Source organism: Labeo rohita, chromosome 19, assembly GCF_022985175.1.
Source record: "Labeo rohita strain BAU-BD-2019 chromosome 19, IGBB_LRoh.1.0, whole genome shotgun sequence".
Taxonomy (NCBI): Eukaryota; Metazoa; Chordata; class Actinopteri; order Cypriniformes; family Cyprinidae; genus Labeo; species Labeo rohita.
In genome coordinates this window covers 22,345,295-22,360,803 of record NC_066887.1, presented here as the reverse complement: position 1 = coordinate 22,360,803, position 15,509 = coordinate 22,345,295, and the positions used below count along the sequence as shown (strand labels likewise).

The window sequence follows — 15,509 nt, the reverse complement described above, 5'->3', positions numbered from 1 at the left end:
ACCAACACATACACTTGCGTACGACAGCTGTGCCTAAAGTGACACTCCTCCCCCTAAGTGAACACGCCCCCTGGGGTATGACTGACAGCTCTAAGGGGTAATTAACTTTACACTTTATCATGTTCAATTAATCGCCACGCCTTAAGAGGACCAAGCGTGGCCAATCACGTTAAAGCGTGCCATGTTCTACATGGGAGGGGTGCTTTTAATGCTGCTGACATAGATATGTGTGTCCGGGGATTTGCCCGATTAGAATGCAATTAAAGCAATAAAATTGGCCAATTTTTTTTTAAAGACTAAAACCTCATCTGCTGCACTGAAACCCTCAATATTCACATAAATACACACACAAACCTGATCCAATTTATCCAAATTTATATCACACACTGGATATAAAAGAAAAGGCATGTGCTTTGAGGTGAGTGGTCTGTTTGTTTGTGTGTGTGTGTCAATGCTAATGAATAGGCTGTTTATACTGAGAAGCTAATAATGCTGAAGTTAATTATTAAAGACCAAGAGAAAAGAGCTGATGCAAGATAGATCGAGTGAAACGGAGATAAAGAAAGAGAGTGTGTGAGAGAGAGAAAGGAAAAGAGAGACTTTATGACTTCCCCCGTATTGATTTTAGCCGTACTTATCCGTCATCAATAATTCTCTCATTAGCTCAGCGTGTCTGTCATTTCCCTTACGCTACACAGCATCTCGAAAAATAAACGTGTGTGTGCTTGTGTGTTTTGTTTATAAACGTGAAACAAGATAAACAAGCATTAGTATGCAGTTTTACTTAAAAAATTTGAAAATGGTTTATCACATATAATGATAATAGTAATGCATTAAAAGATATTGCAAGAGCAATATGAAAATGCAGACAAAGGGCAAAACAGAATAAAAATACAAAAAAATTATGTGTCGATTTTATGTAAATGAAACTACATGTTTGTCTCGGGCAATGTTAGTTTCATATTGAGACTTAAAATAATGTCAAATAAAATATTTAATTTGTTTACATTTCATTGAATTTGTGTGTTTATTCAGTTATTTAATAAGAGATATAAAAACTGGTCATTATTACAAAATAAACCGATGATCCCACACTTATCATTAGGCCTAAACTAATCTAGATGTAATCCATTTCCACAATTTTTGCAGTGTTTTTTGTTCAACAATCTGTGAAAAAGGGTAAAATGTGTAGCTGAAAACCCAAATCAGGTTAGCCAAACTACTCAAGAAACACATACAAAATCAAATCTACATTAGATTAAAAGACTAAGTCTATAACAGCAAATATATAATGAAGAAACCCACAGGGACGTGAACTCTGACGGAGACGTACGCACTTCTCTGTGGTGTCAGGTACCACAAACTCTCTTTCCAGCCTCTTAAACACTCAAAAAAAGCCACTTAACGCTTTAAACGCTTTTTAAAACACCGAAACGTTTCATTAGTGGCAAAGTTACATTAAGCTACATTTGTGGATATGAGCCTTTTTTCCCAGGCAAAGCGAGACGGTGAAGCTCAAACCACCTCATCGAGTGTGTAGATCTCAGAGCCTTTATTGTGTGTAAATAAAAACCCCATGCAAACCTCTTGTCGTCTTTCTACAAGCCTCTAGAACTGCTGACAGTAATAAAGACTCTAAATGACGAAATCAGTTCTTTTTCAGCCCTCGCCACCAGACGCATACACAAACACGCTCGTCCTTTTTGCAATCTATCAGCTAACCTCTTGAGCTGATCAATAACTTTCTTTTTGACTGTAAAAAGACCAGCATTGATCGCAAACAGACAATAGGGATTCGAAGGCGATTGTCTCTCTAAACGACTGCGCTGGCAAGGCATTAAAGAGATCTCGAGAGAACATTCTAGGAACCGTTCTTATTGTGTTTCCAATACCAGAAACACTGCTGTAAAAACATTAGGTAAACCTCGATAAAATAGACACTATATCAGAGGATGTCAATGATTCATTCAGTTTACGATCAAAGCTATATTTGTTCATATTGAATAAACAGGCCAGTAAATGCACACGGTCCTCACGTCACCTAAACTATCTAAACTCAGGAGTTTCGATAAGCCAGTTTAGTGTTTCTCATGTGGCACTGATTTACAGAAATCAACTATAAATGAAAATTCTGTCATAATTTACTTGCTCTCATGTTGTTCCAGAACTGTATGACTTTTTTTTATTGTGTGGAAAACAAAATTAAGATATTTATTTGAAGATGTTTTTGTTCAGTTAAAGTCAATGAGGTTCAAAACAACACTGTACAGACCAAAAAAAAAAAAAAAAAAAAAAAAAACACTAACGCATAGTGCTTCAAGATTTCAGGGAAAAATTTAACTGTGATAATTTAAAGAAATTAGATTAACCGCATCCAAAAATAAAACATTGTGTACATAATATGTGTGTGTATATTTATTATGTATACATAAATATACAAACATGCATGCATGTATGTATTTAATAAAATGTGTGTTTAAATATTAAATATATTTATATATAACGTAAATGATATGAATATAAATATATACATGTAAACACATGTAAACATTATCAAAATATGTGTCTTTATACTAGGGCTGTTACGATTCTTCGATTCAATTCAAGTAGTCGATTTAAAAAAAATTCTCGATTGCAATTTACCCGTGTTGAGTAACCGGCAAATACCGGAATGGCGCTTTCCACAGATGAGAATCCACAAAACGCATTATTATACCGTTTTCCAAGGTTGCATGATATATTAAACCCATTCAAAATCATAAAGCATACTGCTATTGTGCATTCACAGACATTATGATGTAATACATGCGCTTAACTGTTTGCAAGTGTGTAGGTAATGTGCCTGTGTCACGATTTCAAAAGTTTGAACCCTCACTGAGTTTACACGTTTCGATATCCACATATCCAAGAAAGTGGCCGTAGCATTTCTGTCGTAAAGAAATAGCCAAATATTACAGACTAAGTGGACATTTTAATTAAATGTTGTTTAGTCAATATTAAACAAGGATTAAATTGCGCAGTAGCTGTAAAAGCAACCGTCAGGCCGTTGGTGCCCTCTGCAGTGATTTATGATGCGTAATGTACCTTAGTTCTATCGTTTATAATACATTATGCATTCTAACAGTTTTGTTCAATAAAACCATATGATTACTTGATTTTGATATTTTATTTGAACTAGCCTAATTACTGTAACCTCATTGCTATTATGTATGTTTTTTAAGTAATTGTAAAGGCTATTGTTCGCTTAAGTTGAAATTATAATGACCCGATTATCCAATTAATCATCAGAATAATCGACAGACTACTCAATTACCAAAATAATCTTTTGGTGGCAGCCCTAATATATACATAACAAATATACACAGTACACACACACACATGTATTATTTAAACAAAAACGTTTATTTTAGATGCGATTAATCGCGATTAATCGTTTGAACCACACTAATAAAAACGTATTACCATTTATTGTCATTTTAAGACTGCGATTTGAAATGAGATTAAAAACCTTCCAGGTTTGCTATGCTTAATAAAACAATATTATTATTTTATTATTATTACTACTACTACTAAATAATATAAAATAAGAAATATTGCTGTTGTAATAGTTCTTGTAATAGAGATGAAGTTTGCGTGGAGCAGCACTGACTCCATCAGGGGCTGCTTTTGTGTAAACGCCACGCTTCACTCTGAAACACACAGCGCATGTATTTACTAAATTAGATTGCAGCCTTTGCAATTTGATAAATCGCACTAAGCCATAATCGAGTTTAGCGATGTGCCCGAATAGTGAATCCATATTTGGAAATGTATGGAAAATGAATAACACATTCTACGGAGCCACTAAACGGACATGGTTACCTGCTTGCTAGCGGTGGCCTGTTACATTACAGTACAAAAAAATTTCACTTACCACATAAACAGAGTGAGGAGAAATGACTGATATAATAACAGATTAGCAGATTCTGAGGAAGTACTATCGCTCCGTAGTATAAACAGAGTTCATGTGATCGCGAAACTCGAAAGTGAAAATAAAAAGCAAACATGCATTTAAAAGCGATTTCAACGCCCCGCATATTAATAGCGGCTCCCTGTGCCAGCAATTTATACACGATATAATTACCTAATGATATAATTGCGAGAGAAAGCACTGAATATATATGTTTTCCTCCCATTTTGTATTTATTCCCTTCAGGGGTTCTGTAGTACACGTCTTACACATTTCCTTTCTGAACACAGTATTCGGGTTCAGGCACATTCAGTTTTATTTTAATTAATCATGCAGCCCTACTGACCCTTTTTTAAAAATATCTTCATTTGTGATTTACAGAAGAAAGTAAGTCATACACACTATGAGTAAGAGATTTGTTTATTGGGCGAACGATCCCTTTAAGAAACTTTTTTTTTGGCATTTGGCATTTGATGCAGTGGGAACCTTACTAGTGTAACAGGAACAAACATATTTACTAGCTTCATGTGGCTAAACCTATAATTACGACCAAAAGGAGATATTTTCTCAGACAAATTAAAACACCAAGCAAACTTAATACACTTCTTTCTGCATATATAAAAACACGCACACATGAGAACTTCACACAGATTAATAGTTTCTACGCCAGCAGCCCTAATGTGGCATACTGACAGGTTCGCAGAGGCGAAGGACTTTACAAGCCACCGCACACAAACAAACACAAACCTTCACACGGTCACAAGAGAGTCTTGCACATATTATCGTCATCATTCAGATAAGCAGGACTTTAATCACCGCCATCGTCGCCACGCGACCGCACGACCGCACAGCCCCTTTGAGTGTGGACAACAAGTGAAGAATGATCTGGAATCAATGATCTCCCAGGCCAGAAGCCATCAGTATATCGGCTCCTAAGGACGCTGATTAGCGGCCCTTCACACATGCACACATGTGCCTCGAATAGCACCATCATCAGCATTTTAAAATTATCCATAATTGAGGACTTAAAAGCTGCTTAACAACACTCATCTTGTGGATGATGGGTACACACATTTACACACAAACACACACACTTTTGTGACTGTTTATAGTGGGAGAGGGGGGTTTTGAATGACAGTTACTCGACAGGGGGCATAAGTGCGTACCAGATGACACTGGAAAATGATGGACAGCTTTTCATTCAACTCTTAGTGCAGCAATCATGTACACATCAGACATTAAAAGACAGGTCTTAAAATCTTACTCTGAAGTCTTAAAATTGCGTTATATCATAATATCTGATAATTCTTTCCTGCTCAGACTCAACATTATAAACGCACACACGCACACATGCATGCACACAGTGCTATAAAAGTCCCAGTTAGACAGCTGCTATGGGTCTGTTTCCATCTGGAGTTCAGGACAGACACCGTCCACCCCCTTCACACACGTCTCCCAGTCCCTGGCCTTCCCAGCGAGGATCTTGTTATGCTAATTCCTCTGTCACTCACCTATCTATCAGGCAGTCTCTTCCTCCCCCTTCTGCTCCGGCCGACAGAGGGCAGAGATATTAATGAGCGCGCTCACAGCGTCCAAAAAAACTGCATGGGGAAAGCTGATCTACATTAGGACATTTCTGGGGTCCCACCTCTCCATGAGTGATCTTGTTTCTGGTCAATCTAAAACCCTGATTTTCTATTGTGAGGAGGCATCTGCTGTCCCATCAGGACAGTCAAGCTACAGTTATGAGTGGGTAATGTTAATGCTATCAGCTAACAACGTAACAGACTTTATTAACACTGCAGCTATGAAACATGAAAACTCTAATCAGATTGACACATATTTAAAAACAAAAAAAAATGGAATGTGTGTGTGAGAATGTATGCATGTATCTTTCAAAAATAGCAGAAAATGAATAAAAAAAGATTTTTTTTATTGTTTTGCTAAGTCGTTTTAAAGCTGTAATAATAATAATATTAATAATAATAATAATAATAATAATAATAATAATAATAATAGAAAAGAAAATACACACATATTTTTAAATATTTGAATGTATATACATATAATGCAAAAATGATAAATATAAAATAATCATCAAAAAATAACATGGATATAAAACAGACAGACACAGATTTTATTACATATATTATATAAATCAGTTTACATATTATTGTTTGTATGGATTGGCAACTAATTTCTTCAATTATGAATAATAAGACAACATTTTGTCTACTATTGTAAATGGCTGTGTTATTAAAAGTAAAATAAAGATATATTTATATATATGCTATGTTGGACTCTAAATAGGGTCGTAACTATATATATATATATATATATATATATATATTAATTGCAGCCTGTTTCATTATCGTATAAGCCATAACAATTTGTAAAATAATGTTTTTTTTAATGTTTTGCTAATTCATTATAAAGCAGTTTATTAAAACAAATACATTTTGACAGCCCCTATAATAATAATAATCTAACAGAAATACATACACATTTTTATTTATTTACATTTTTATATATATATATAAATGCAAAATATAAAAATAAATAAAAATATATGTTAAAAAAAATGGAAGCCTGTTTATTATTATACATGCATAACAATTATTTGTAAAACATTTTGGCAACCCCTATATTATTATTATTATTATTATTATTATTAACAATAATAATAACAACAACAACAATAATAATCACCATCATCTAAAAGAAAAATACACACATATCCTGATAGATACACATCTATTTAAATCTCTAAACATACAGTATCATGCAAAAATAATAAATATAATATAATAATCATAAAATAATATGGATATAAATCTGAAAAAAATCATTATATAAAGCAGTTTATGTATTGTTTCTATGGATTAGCAACTAATTTCTTAAATCATGAATAATAAGAGAACATTTTGTCCATTGTTGTAAATAGTTGTGTTATTAAAAGTAAAATAAAGATGGTATGATATTGGTAACACTTTACAATAAGGTGTCATTAGTTAATGTATTAACTAACGAACGAACAATGAACAATACATTTATTACACTATTTATGAATCTTTGTTAAAGTTAGTTAATATAAATACAGTATGTTCGTTTGTTCATGTCAGTTCACAGTGCATTAACTAATGTTAAAAAACACAACTTGTGATTTTAATAATGCTGATATTTACATTAAGATTAATAAATGCTGTAGAATACTGTTTATTCTTAGTTCATGTTAATTAATGTAGCTAACTAATGAACCTTATTGTAAAGTGTTACCAATGCATTTTAAATTATTAATTATTAACAATAACTTGTAAAATTAACAGTTTGTATGTACATTTTCAGTTTTTTTTAATAAAATGTACATACATACAACCTACAATAAACATTCAGGCATGAGACATAACTGCTACGTATGAAATGGATGAAAAAAACGGTCAAAACTGCTCTGACTAAAGCACTCATTTAATAATAAATTCAAAATGTTCTTTATAAGCCTGTTTGGTCACATGAGGGACTTGACACAGAAACATTTCACTTTAAACTTCTAATGCATTTTGAAAGGACCATCTGAAAGCCCGAGATTGTCATTTTCTCCTTTATTAGCGCTGATCTACATATGGGCCTGATGGGTGAAGGCAGGGTGAAGGCTGTTCCACCGAGACGGCTCATGCATGCAGGCTGTTAGATCAGCGATAATAAATGAGAAGGGAGAAGAAAAGAAGATCATTTCACACACTCCGAAAGGGCCTAAAGTGAAGTCAAGGAAAACAAAGGGGAGTTTAACTGTTAAACGCAAATATGGCAAGTGACCACGTTAGAAAAATATACATTATGAGTTACGTACGTTAGTAAATACCGCACTGACTTGAGGTTAAGACACCGTGAGAGCAATGCACCAACACGGCCCTACAAAATACAAACAAAACCAGATTTAACACAGTCCCACCACACACAAAAGTGTGACACAAATGCTCTCTCGCACAGAAAGCCGAACTTTTCCCACCGTGAGCTTCATAGTGAGAGTGAGCGACAGTGTGGCCGCAATCTCAACAAAAACCGAGGAATGTGGGTAATTACTGTTAACTAGCCGAGCACTTGTTAGACGCGGCAATGGCCACACACCCCACGTTTCAGAGCGTGTGACGTTAGCCGGGGGTTTGTTGTGGGTCCAATTCTGCAACGGCAGACAGTGAGGTTTGTGCCTTTGAGTTTATTACAAATCTACGCAAAAAAAAGACAAAGAGAGCGAAAAAGAGGGAGAGACAGAGAGTTTGTTCGTCATTTTACGAGTGTATTATTTGAGAAACACAGTGTGATGTGCCAAACCTTAGTGACGCACAGAGAGAGGAACACTAAACCCAGAGTATAAAATTATATCAAAAGAAAATCAGCTTTAAAAAAATACAGCATGATCTCACACACACATGCAAATTCTCCTTTCCACAACAGAGACCTTATATGAGAGGGCAGGAGATGGGAGATCGCTGGGAACAGACACAATGGCGTCATGATGGCTGGAGTGCCACCTTCTGGACACTCTGTTTATTCGTGACCCTGGACCACAAAACCAGTCTTAAGTAGCACAGGTATATTTGCAGCAATAGCCAAAAATACATTGTATGGATCAAAATGATTGATTTTTTTTTTATGCCAAAAACCAGTAGGATATTAAGTAAAGATCATGTTCCATGATGATATTTTGTAAATTTCCTACCGTAAATATATCAAAACTTACCTTTTGATTAGTAATATGCATTGTTAAGAACTTTATTTGGACAACTTTAAAGGCTTAGAATCTGGGTATTTAAATAGTTTTATCTCTGCCAAATATTGTCCTAATAAACCATACATCAATGGAAAGCTTATTTATTCAGCTTTAAAATTATGTATTAATCTCAATTTCAAAAAATTGATCCTTATGCCTGGTTTTGTGGTCCAGGGTCACATCTCTGGTGCTGCTGCCTTTTGTAATATGGCCTGATAAACACTCCACCTAAGATCTGATAAAATGTGGAGGCATTTGGGCTATGAAGAACTGTTGCCCTGCACTACCGATAAATATAAACACTCTCTTACTGTTGAGCTCATAATCTATCGTTTATGTGTACTATTTTTGGATTCATTGAATGTTGAGTGTATCCTATTTTTAGTATTTTTGTATCAGTAGACCTGATATTACTTTCTATAAAAAACATTTGACCTGAATGAATTGGTCTTGGACTTGTAAAAAAAAATAAATAAATAAAATGATGTATATAATTAAAAAAACATAAAATAAAATAAAAAGTTTATCCCAAAATTTGGGCTTTAGGTGTCATCATTTGTATATTCATGGAATGTTGAGTGCTGTTTTTGTATCAGTAGATCTAATATTACTTTTAATGTGGTCTATAAAAAACATTTGACCCGACTTTGGCTTGTTTGCCAAATTAATTGGTCTCGTAAGAAATTAAAAATAATAATAAATAAATGAATAATGATTAAAAACCAAATAATATAATAAAATTAAATGAAATAAAATAAAATTAAATTAAATTGAATGGATAGTTTATCCCAAAATTTGGGATTTAGGTGTCATCATTTGTATATTAATGGAATGTTCAGTGCATCCTATTTTTGTATCAGCAGATCTAATATTACTATGTGGTCTATAAAAAAAAACATTCGACCCGACTTTGACTTGTTTGCCGAATTAATTGGTCTTGTAAAAAATAAATAAAATAAAAAAATGAATAAAATAAATAAATAAATAAATAAATAAATAAATAAATAAATAAATAAATAAATAAAAAACAAAGAATATAATAAATATTTAAAAAAATAATAAAATAAAATAAAATAAAATAAAATGGATAGTTCATCCCAAAATTTGGGATTTAAGTTTCATCATTTGTAAACATTTCTGAGAAAAACAAAAAGAGATATTTTAAATAATGCACACACTGCTCTTGTCTTTGCAAATGAAATAAACAGGCACTGGGGAGAAAACAAAAAAATTAAAAGAAAATGTAATTGAATGGCAGCTTAAATTTAGTCTATTTCTCCACAAAAACCTATTTTATGGCTTGAAATATGGGAAATATTACTTTTATCACTTTTATGCCTATTATGTCAACTTTTAATTTTTAGTCCTAATTCACACAGTAAAGTGTTGACTGGTAAAGGCTGAGTGAATAATAACATTTTTGTTTGTTTGTTTTTGGGTGAAGTATTTCTTTAAATCTTTAAATAAATATTTTTTGCCAATCTTTTGCATTATGATTTTTAATATATATTTTGTAAAAAAAAAAAAAATTCTCTGACTCATTCATTTGGTTTCCATCCAAAAGGAAAGAAGGATATAATCTAAGGAAAATGGTAATCCTTAAGGAAGGATTAGATCACAGTCTAGTCCAAGGGCTTGAGCACACATTCACTTTTTATTATAGCCTAGTCCACACACAGGCTCTTTAAAATCTTGTCTGCACTACAGACGCCAATCAGTAAACATACATCCAGAAAAGCTTTAAAGCCTGAGGAGTTTCCCCATTCACACAAGTTGTGCATCTTAAACATGTGCTTGTCCAGGGCAGTTTCTCAGCTCTTTATGGCCTTTTATCTACATGAAAGGCCCTGGCACTGGAAGAGCCAACATTACGGCTCCATCAAAGTGAAAGCTACTGACAGCGCTGTCCTCCATAACGGCTCAGGCCATTAAAGGCCCTGTCACAGAGCCTTCCCAGAGCCTTCTGCATAATATAACGGGAGTGTGTTTGTGTTTCTGGAAAATTGTAGGTTTCTTTGTCTCAGTTAACTCTAGAGGAAATTATTCCACTACACTGACACTAAGGCAAACAAATACAAACATTAATGTGCATTATAAAATTACCTTATAAATGTAAATAAACATATATATACATATTTTTGTGTTGTAATATCTAATTTATCTATGAGTAGAGAATTAGCCATAGGAATAAGCTTCTGTAGGTCCAGGAAATTAAAATGAGTAATAAAAAAAAATAACTAACAAACTGAGGCATGTTCAGCACATCTGTGAACCTACTGACCAACGTAAAAGCCTTAGTGAGAACACAGTTCAATCATTAAGCAACACATAACACTGTAATTGCATCTCCACAGTGAGCACTTCCAAGAAATGTAAACAATGAGAACGTGTCAGTCAGACTGAGTGACTATTACGTCGATGGTAATAAGAGGTTGTTTTCAGGTTGGTCATACCTCCTGACACTGGAGCATCCATGAACACTGCACCCATCTTCTCAGCAGCAACGGCCATCTGTTTGGACACTGCAGGGTCGATGGTGCTGGAGTCAATCAGAAGGGTGCCTTTTTTAATCTTCCTTAAAGAAAAATGCAAAATCAAACAGAACAATGTTAAATATTGTCACAACAATAAGCCCGTGAATATTTAAATGAGCCTGATGGGAAATACAAATTAGAAATGTTACATATGGCCTATGTTTTATATTTACTGCTTTAGGCAACATACACTACCAGTCAAAAGTTTCTGAACAGTAAGATTTTTAATGTTTTTTTTTCAAAAAGCCTCTTCTGATCCAAAGTACAGCAAAAACAGTACAATTGTGAAATAGTTTTACTATGTAAAATAACTGCTTTCTATTTGAATATATTTTAAAATGTAATTTATTACTGTGATTTCAAAGCTTTAGCATTATTACTCCAGCCACTTAATCTATCAGAAATTACTTTAATATTCTGATTTGCTGCTCAAAAAACTTTTATTATTATTATTATTATTATGCTGACAACAGTCGAGTATATTTTTTTCAGGTTTCTTTCATAAATAGAATGTTTAGAAGAACAGAAATCTTTCTGTAGACATCTTTTGTAACATTATAAATGTCTTTATCATTACATTTGATCAATTTAAAGCATTCTTGCTAAATAAAGGTATTAATGGCTATAATTTCTTTCCCAAAAGGAAAAAAAAATTATACTGACTCCAAGCTTTTAAATGGTATAGCTTTTTATTTCAGATAAATTCTGATCTTTGGATCTTTTCTGTTCATCAAAGAATCACGAAAAAAAATGTACTGAACTGTTTTAAATATTGATGATAATAATAATTATAAAAAAAAATGTTTCTTGAACAGAAAATCAGCATATTAGAATGATTTCTGAAGGATCATGTGACACTGAAAACTGGAGTAATGATGCTGAAAATTTAGGTTTAATTACGGGAAAAAAAAATTATTTTAAAATATATTTAAATAGAATACAGTTATTTTAAATAGTAAAAATATTTCAAAATGTTTGATGAGCAGAAGAGACTTCTTTAAAAAACATTACAAATCTTGTAGTGTAAATAAATAAATCTTGTATATAAAAATAAATAAATTACTTAAATTATTTAAAGGAACAGTAATCAGAAGCAAATCTTTTAAAATACAGTAAAAACAGTAATATTGTGTTTAAAATATTATTACAATTTAATAAATTGTTTCATATTTTAATATATTTTAAAATGTAATTTATTCATGTGTTGGCAAAAGCTAAATTTTCAGCATAATTACTCCAGTCCTTGGTGTCACATGATCCTTCAGAAATCATTCAAATATGCTGATTTGGTCTTTTCGTCACTGTTGAAAACAGTTGTGCTGCTTAACATTTTTATAGAATGATGCATGTCATACATTATCAGAAGTCTTTGAAAAATAATCTCACGTTTTGTTCAATTTATTGTGCCATTGCTGAATAAAAGTATAAAATCATTCCAAGAAAAAAAAAAAGAAGTATGATGTACTGACCCAATTTTTTTTAACTGTAGCATATAAGGCAGCTGTAGATATCTGCATTAGCATCAGTCATTAAAAAAAGCCAACATTGGTCAACTACTAGCCTAAACTACTGTAAACTCAGTTACTAGTCTGTATTATTGTACTTTAGACCAGATTATCCTGGAATTAAAGTAGATTTAAAAGAGTTACTAGATTAAGCCTAGACTTGTACTAATCATACAGTCAGTGGAAACTTCTTTACCATTATAAATAATCTAGACACACGCTGTGCACATTTATATCCAGTTTAAACTAATTTAGGACAACAGTTTCTCCAATACACTCTTAGGGCCCTATTTTAACGTTCTAAGTACATGGTCTAAAGTGCATGGCACAGGTGCACTTGGGGCGCGTCCAAATCCACTTTTACTATTTTAAGGACAGGAAAAACGGTCTGCACACCCGACGCATGGTCTAAAAGTGTTGTCCCTATTCTGTTAATGACTCGTGGGTGTCTTTTGGGCGTAACGTGCATTAAGCCAATCAGAGTCTCATTTCCCCTTCCCTTTAAGAGCCAGTTGCACTCGTACCATGGTGGATTCGCTATTTACACGGTGGAATTTGAGATAACAAAAACTGAACGCTTCTCCAGAGAGCAGGACCAGCTCAAAGGGGGGTGGGGGGCTCATTCACGGGCCGAGTCCACTCAAACAAGTTACTGTGCACCCCCTTTCAAAACTCTTCCCTCCTTGCTGAACGTGATCGTTTTCGAAAAACAAAGTGAAACCAAAAAACAGCTTGCATAAGAAAGCAATTGACTATCCATTATGACATGTAGACATTTTTATATTTATATATTTTTATATTTATGTACACAATAATAATCTTTTACATTGTAATCCTTTCATTTTTAATATTTGGCATGCTTGTGTGCTGCTGCACATGTGTGTAATAAGCAGAGTGTATGTGCATTGTGCACCTGCCTATAGCGCATATTACTTTAGACCAGGTTTCGGTTGGTCAATGGCGCAGTCTATTTCAGTTGCCTCAAAATAGCAACGTGCCAACAATGCGCCTGAACACACCTTGTTTTCAGACCAGCATGCCCATGGGTGCACAAATGGGCGCAAATGCATTTGCTATTTAAACAAGGTGGTGCAGGATGTGAAAACGATAACTGCGTTGGGACGAAACTAGCAATAAACACTTGCGTCGCGCCTAGTGCGGCATTGTGCCAGATGCATGATAGGGCCCTTAAAAACAAATGTGCTTCACGATGCCATAGAAAAACATTTTTTGTCTAAATGGTTCCATAAAGAACCTTTCCATCTGAAGAACCTTTTTGTTTCACCATAGGTTCTTTGTGGCCAAAGGTTTTTCAAGTTATAAAAAGGTAAGAAAGAGACAAACCTTTGACTAAATGGTTCTTTGTGGAACCAAAAAAATGGCTCTTCTATGGCACGGCTTCCACTTTTAAACCACCTTTATTTTTAAGAGTGTATGTTAAAATGCAGTCAGTATTGAATTAAACACTGTTGAGAGTTTAATATGAAAGAACTTACTTAAGTATGCCATTGGGTCCTGTGTAAACCTCAATGACGTTGGGGCTGGACGGTAGCATGGTGATGATGCGGTCAGCTTTATCAGCCACTTCAGCAGGGCAATCCAGGATCTGGGAGGGCAAGCAAGGGCAATTATTTCCACAGGCTCTTTCACAGAACTTTATATCGGAAAAACAGTGACTGATTTTGTTTTAGCGCATTGTTTGAGAAACACTTATACCTGTGCTCCTGAGTCCTGAAGCTCCTTGCAAGACTCTGGGAAGACATCAGTAGCAATGACAGGATATCCATGCTTCAGTAAGTTTCTAGCCATAGGTGTTCCCATGTTGCCCAGTCCAATAAAACCCACTGGGGTCTTGGAAGCCATTGATCTACAAGATACTGAAAAACCACAAACAGACAGAAATCATAAATTACAGTAAAATAAAATCCTCCCTGTAGAAATAGAAAACTATTATAGTCAAGGTGTGCACTGAAACTGATGGTTTTTTTCAGCGTTTCATGTCTATAAATCAGAGACATGTGAAATATTAAAAAATCAATATAACACAAAATTAATGGAATAACACACTGAGCACTACCACAGGATTTTTTAACCTTTAATCTCAATTGTTTATAAAAATATTCAGATCCTTACAAATCCATATGTTTAGAGAAAAACTCTTATAGACCAAATTAACATGTCTTTTGTATAAAATGACTAAATGAAGTGACAAAAATCTGAAGCCCTTTCTCTGAACTTGGTGAGAAGGCTGACATGTGTCTTTAATATGATAACGCAATTTCATAAATGTAGCTTGGAGTTTGCATTAAAAAAAAAAAAAAAAAAAAAAAAAAAAAAAAAAAACTTTGAACTATAGTGTAACCTATGAGCTCCTAAACCCCAAATGCACTGCAGTAAACAGTGACTTGTTTATTGTGCACGATGCCTGTTCATATGCTTTGACATATATGTCCAAACATATTTCTTGTATGTGCACATATTTTGCAGACTGACAAACAAAACAGATAAAAAAAAAACATTTCCAAGCTGCTCTTTGCAATAACATTAGCGGCGCTTAAACCCCCTCGGTCTGTCAATGAAAAAGTAATGAGGAAACAACATACCCAAAGTAAGCTCCACATGTTTATTGCTTCTTTTATAAAAATTCCGATACCCTCTAAACAAAGCGGCCATGCTTATTTCTCTTGACCTCAGCGCCTCATTGACAGTACGAGTCAGGAACTCAGGGGGCGGGGCCTGTGATTGACAGCAAG

The 15,509-nt window shown here is 33.9% G+C and overlaps 1 protein-coding gene across 1 annotated transcript in view; it reads right to left on the bottom strand.

Moving 5' to 3' along the window:
• hibadha (3-hydroxyisobutyrate dehydrogenase a) overlaps nt 1-15,486 on the bottom strand; it is a 27,205-nt gene extending 11,719 nt beyond the window's left edge. The window contains exons 1-4 of the mRNA XM_051137629.1: nt 15,360-15,486; nt 14,473-14,633; nt 14,253-14,362; nt 11,171-11,292 (exon numbers count right to left, since the gene is read on the bottom strand). Coding sequence (XP_050993586.1) covers nt 11,171-11,292; nt 14,253-14,362; nt 14,473-14,633; nt 15,360-15,429 — 463 coding nt within the window. The 5' untranslated portion in view covers nt 15,430-15,486. The remainder of the gene's footprint in view (nt 1-11,170; nt 11,293-14,252; nt 14,363-14,472; nt 14,634-15,359) is intronic.
• Nucleotides 15,487-15,509: the final 23 nt, after the last annotated feature.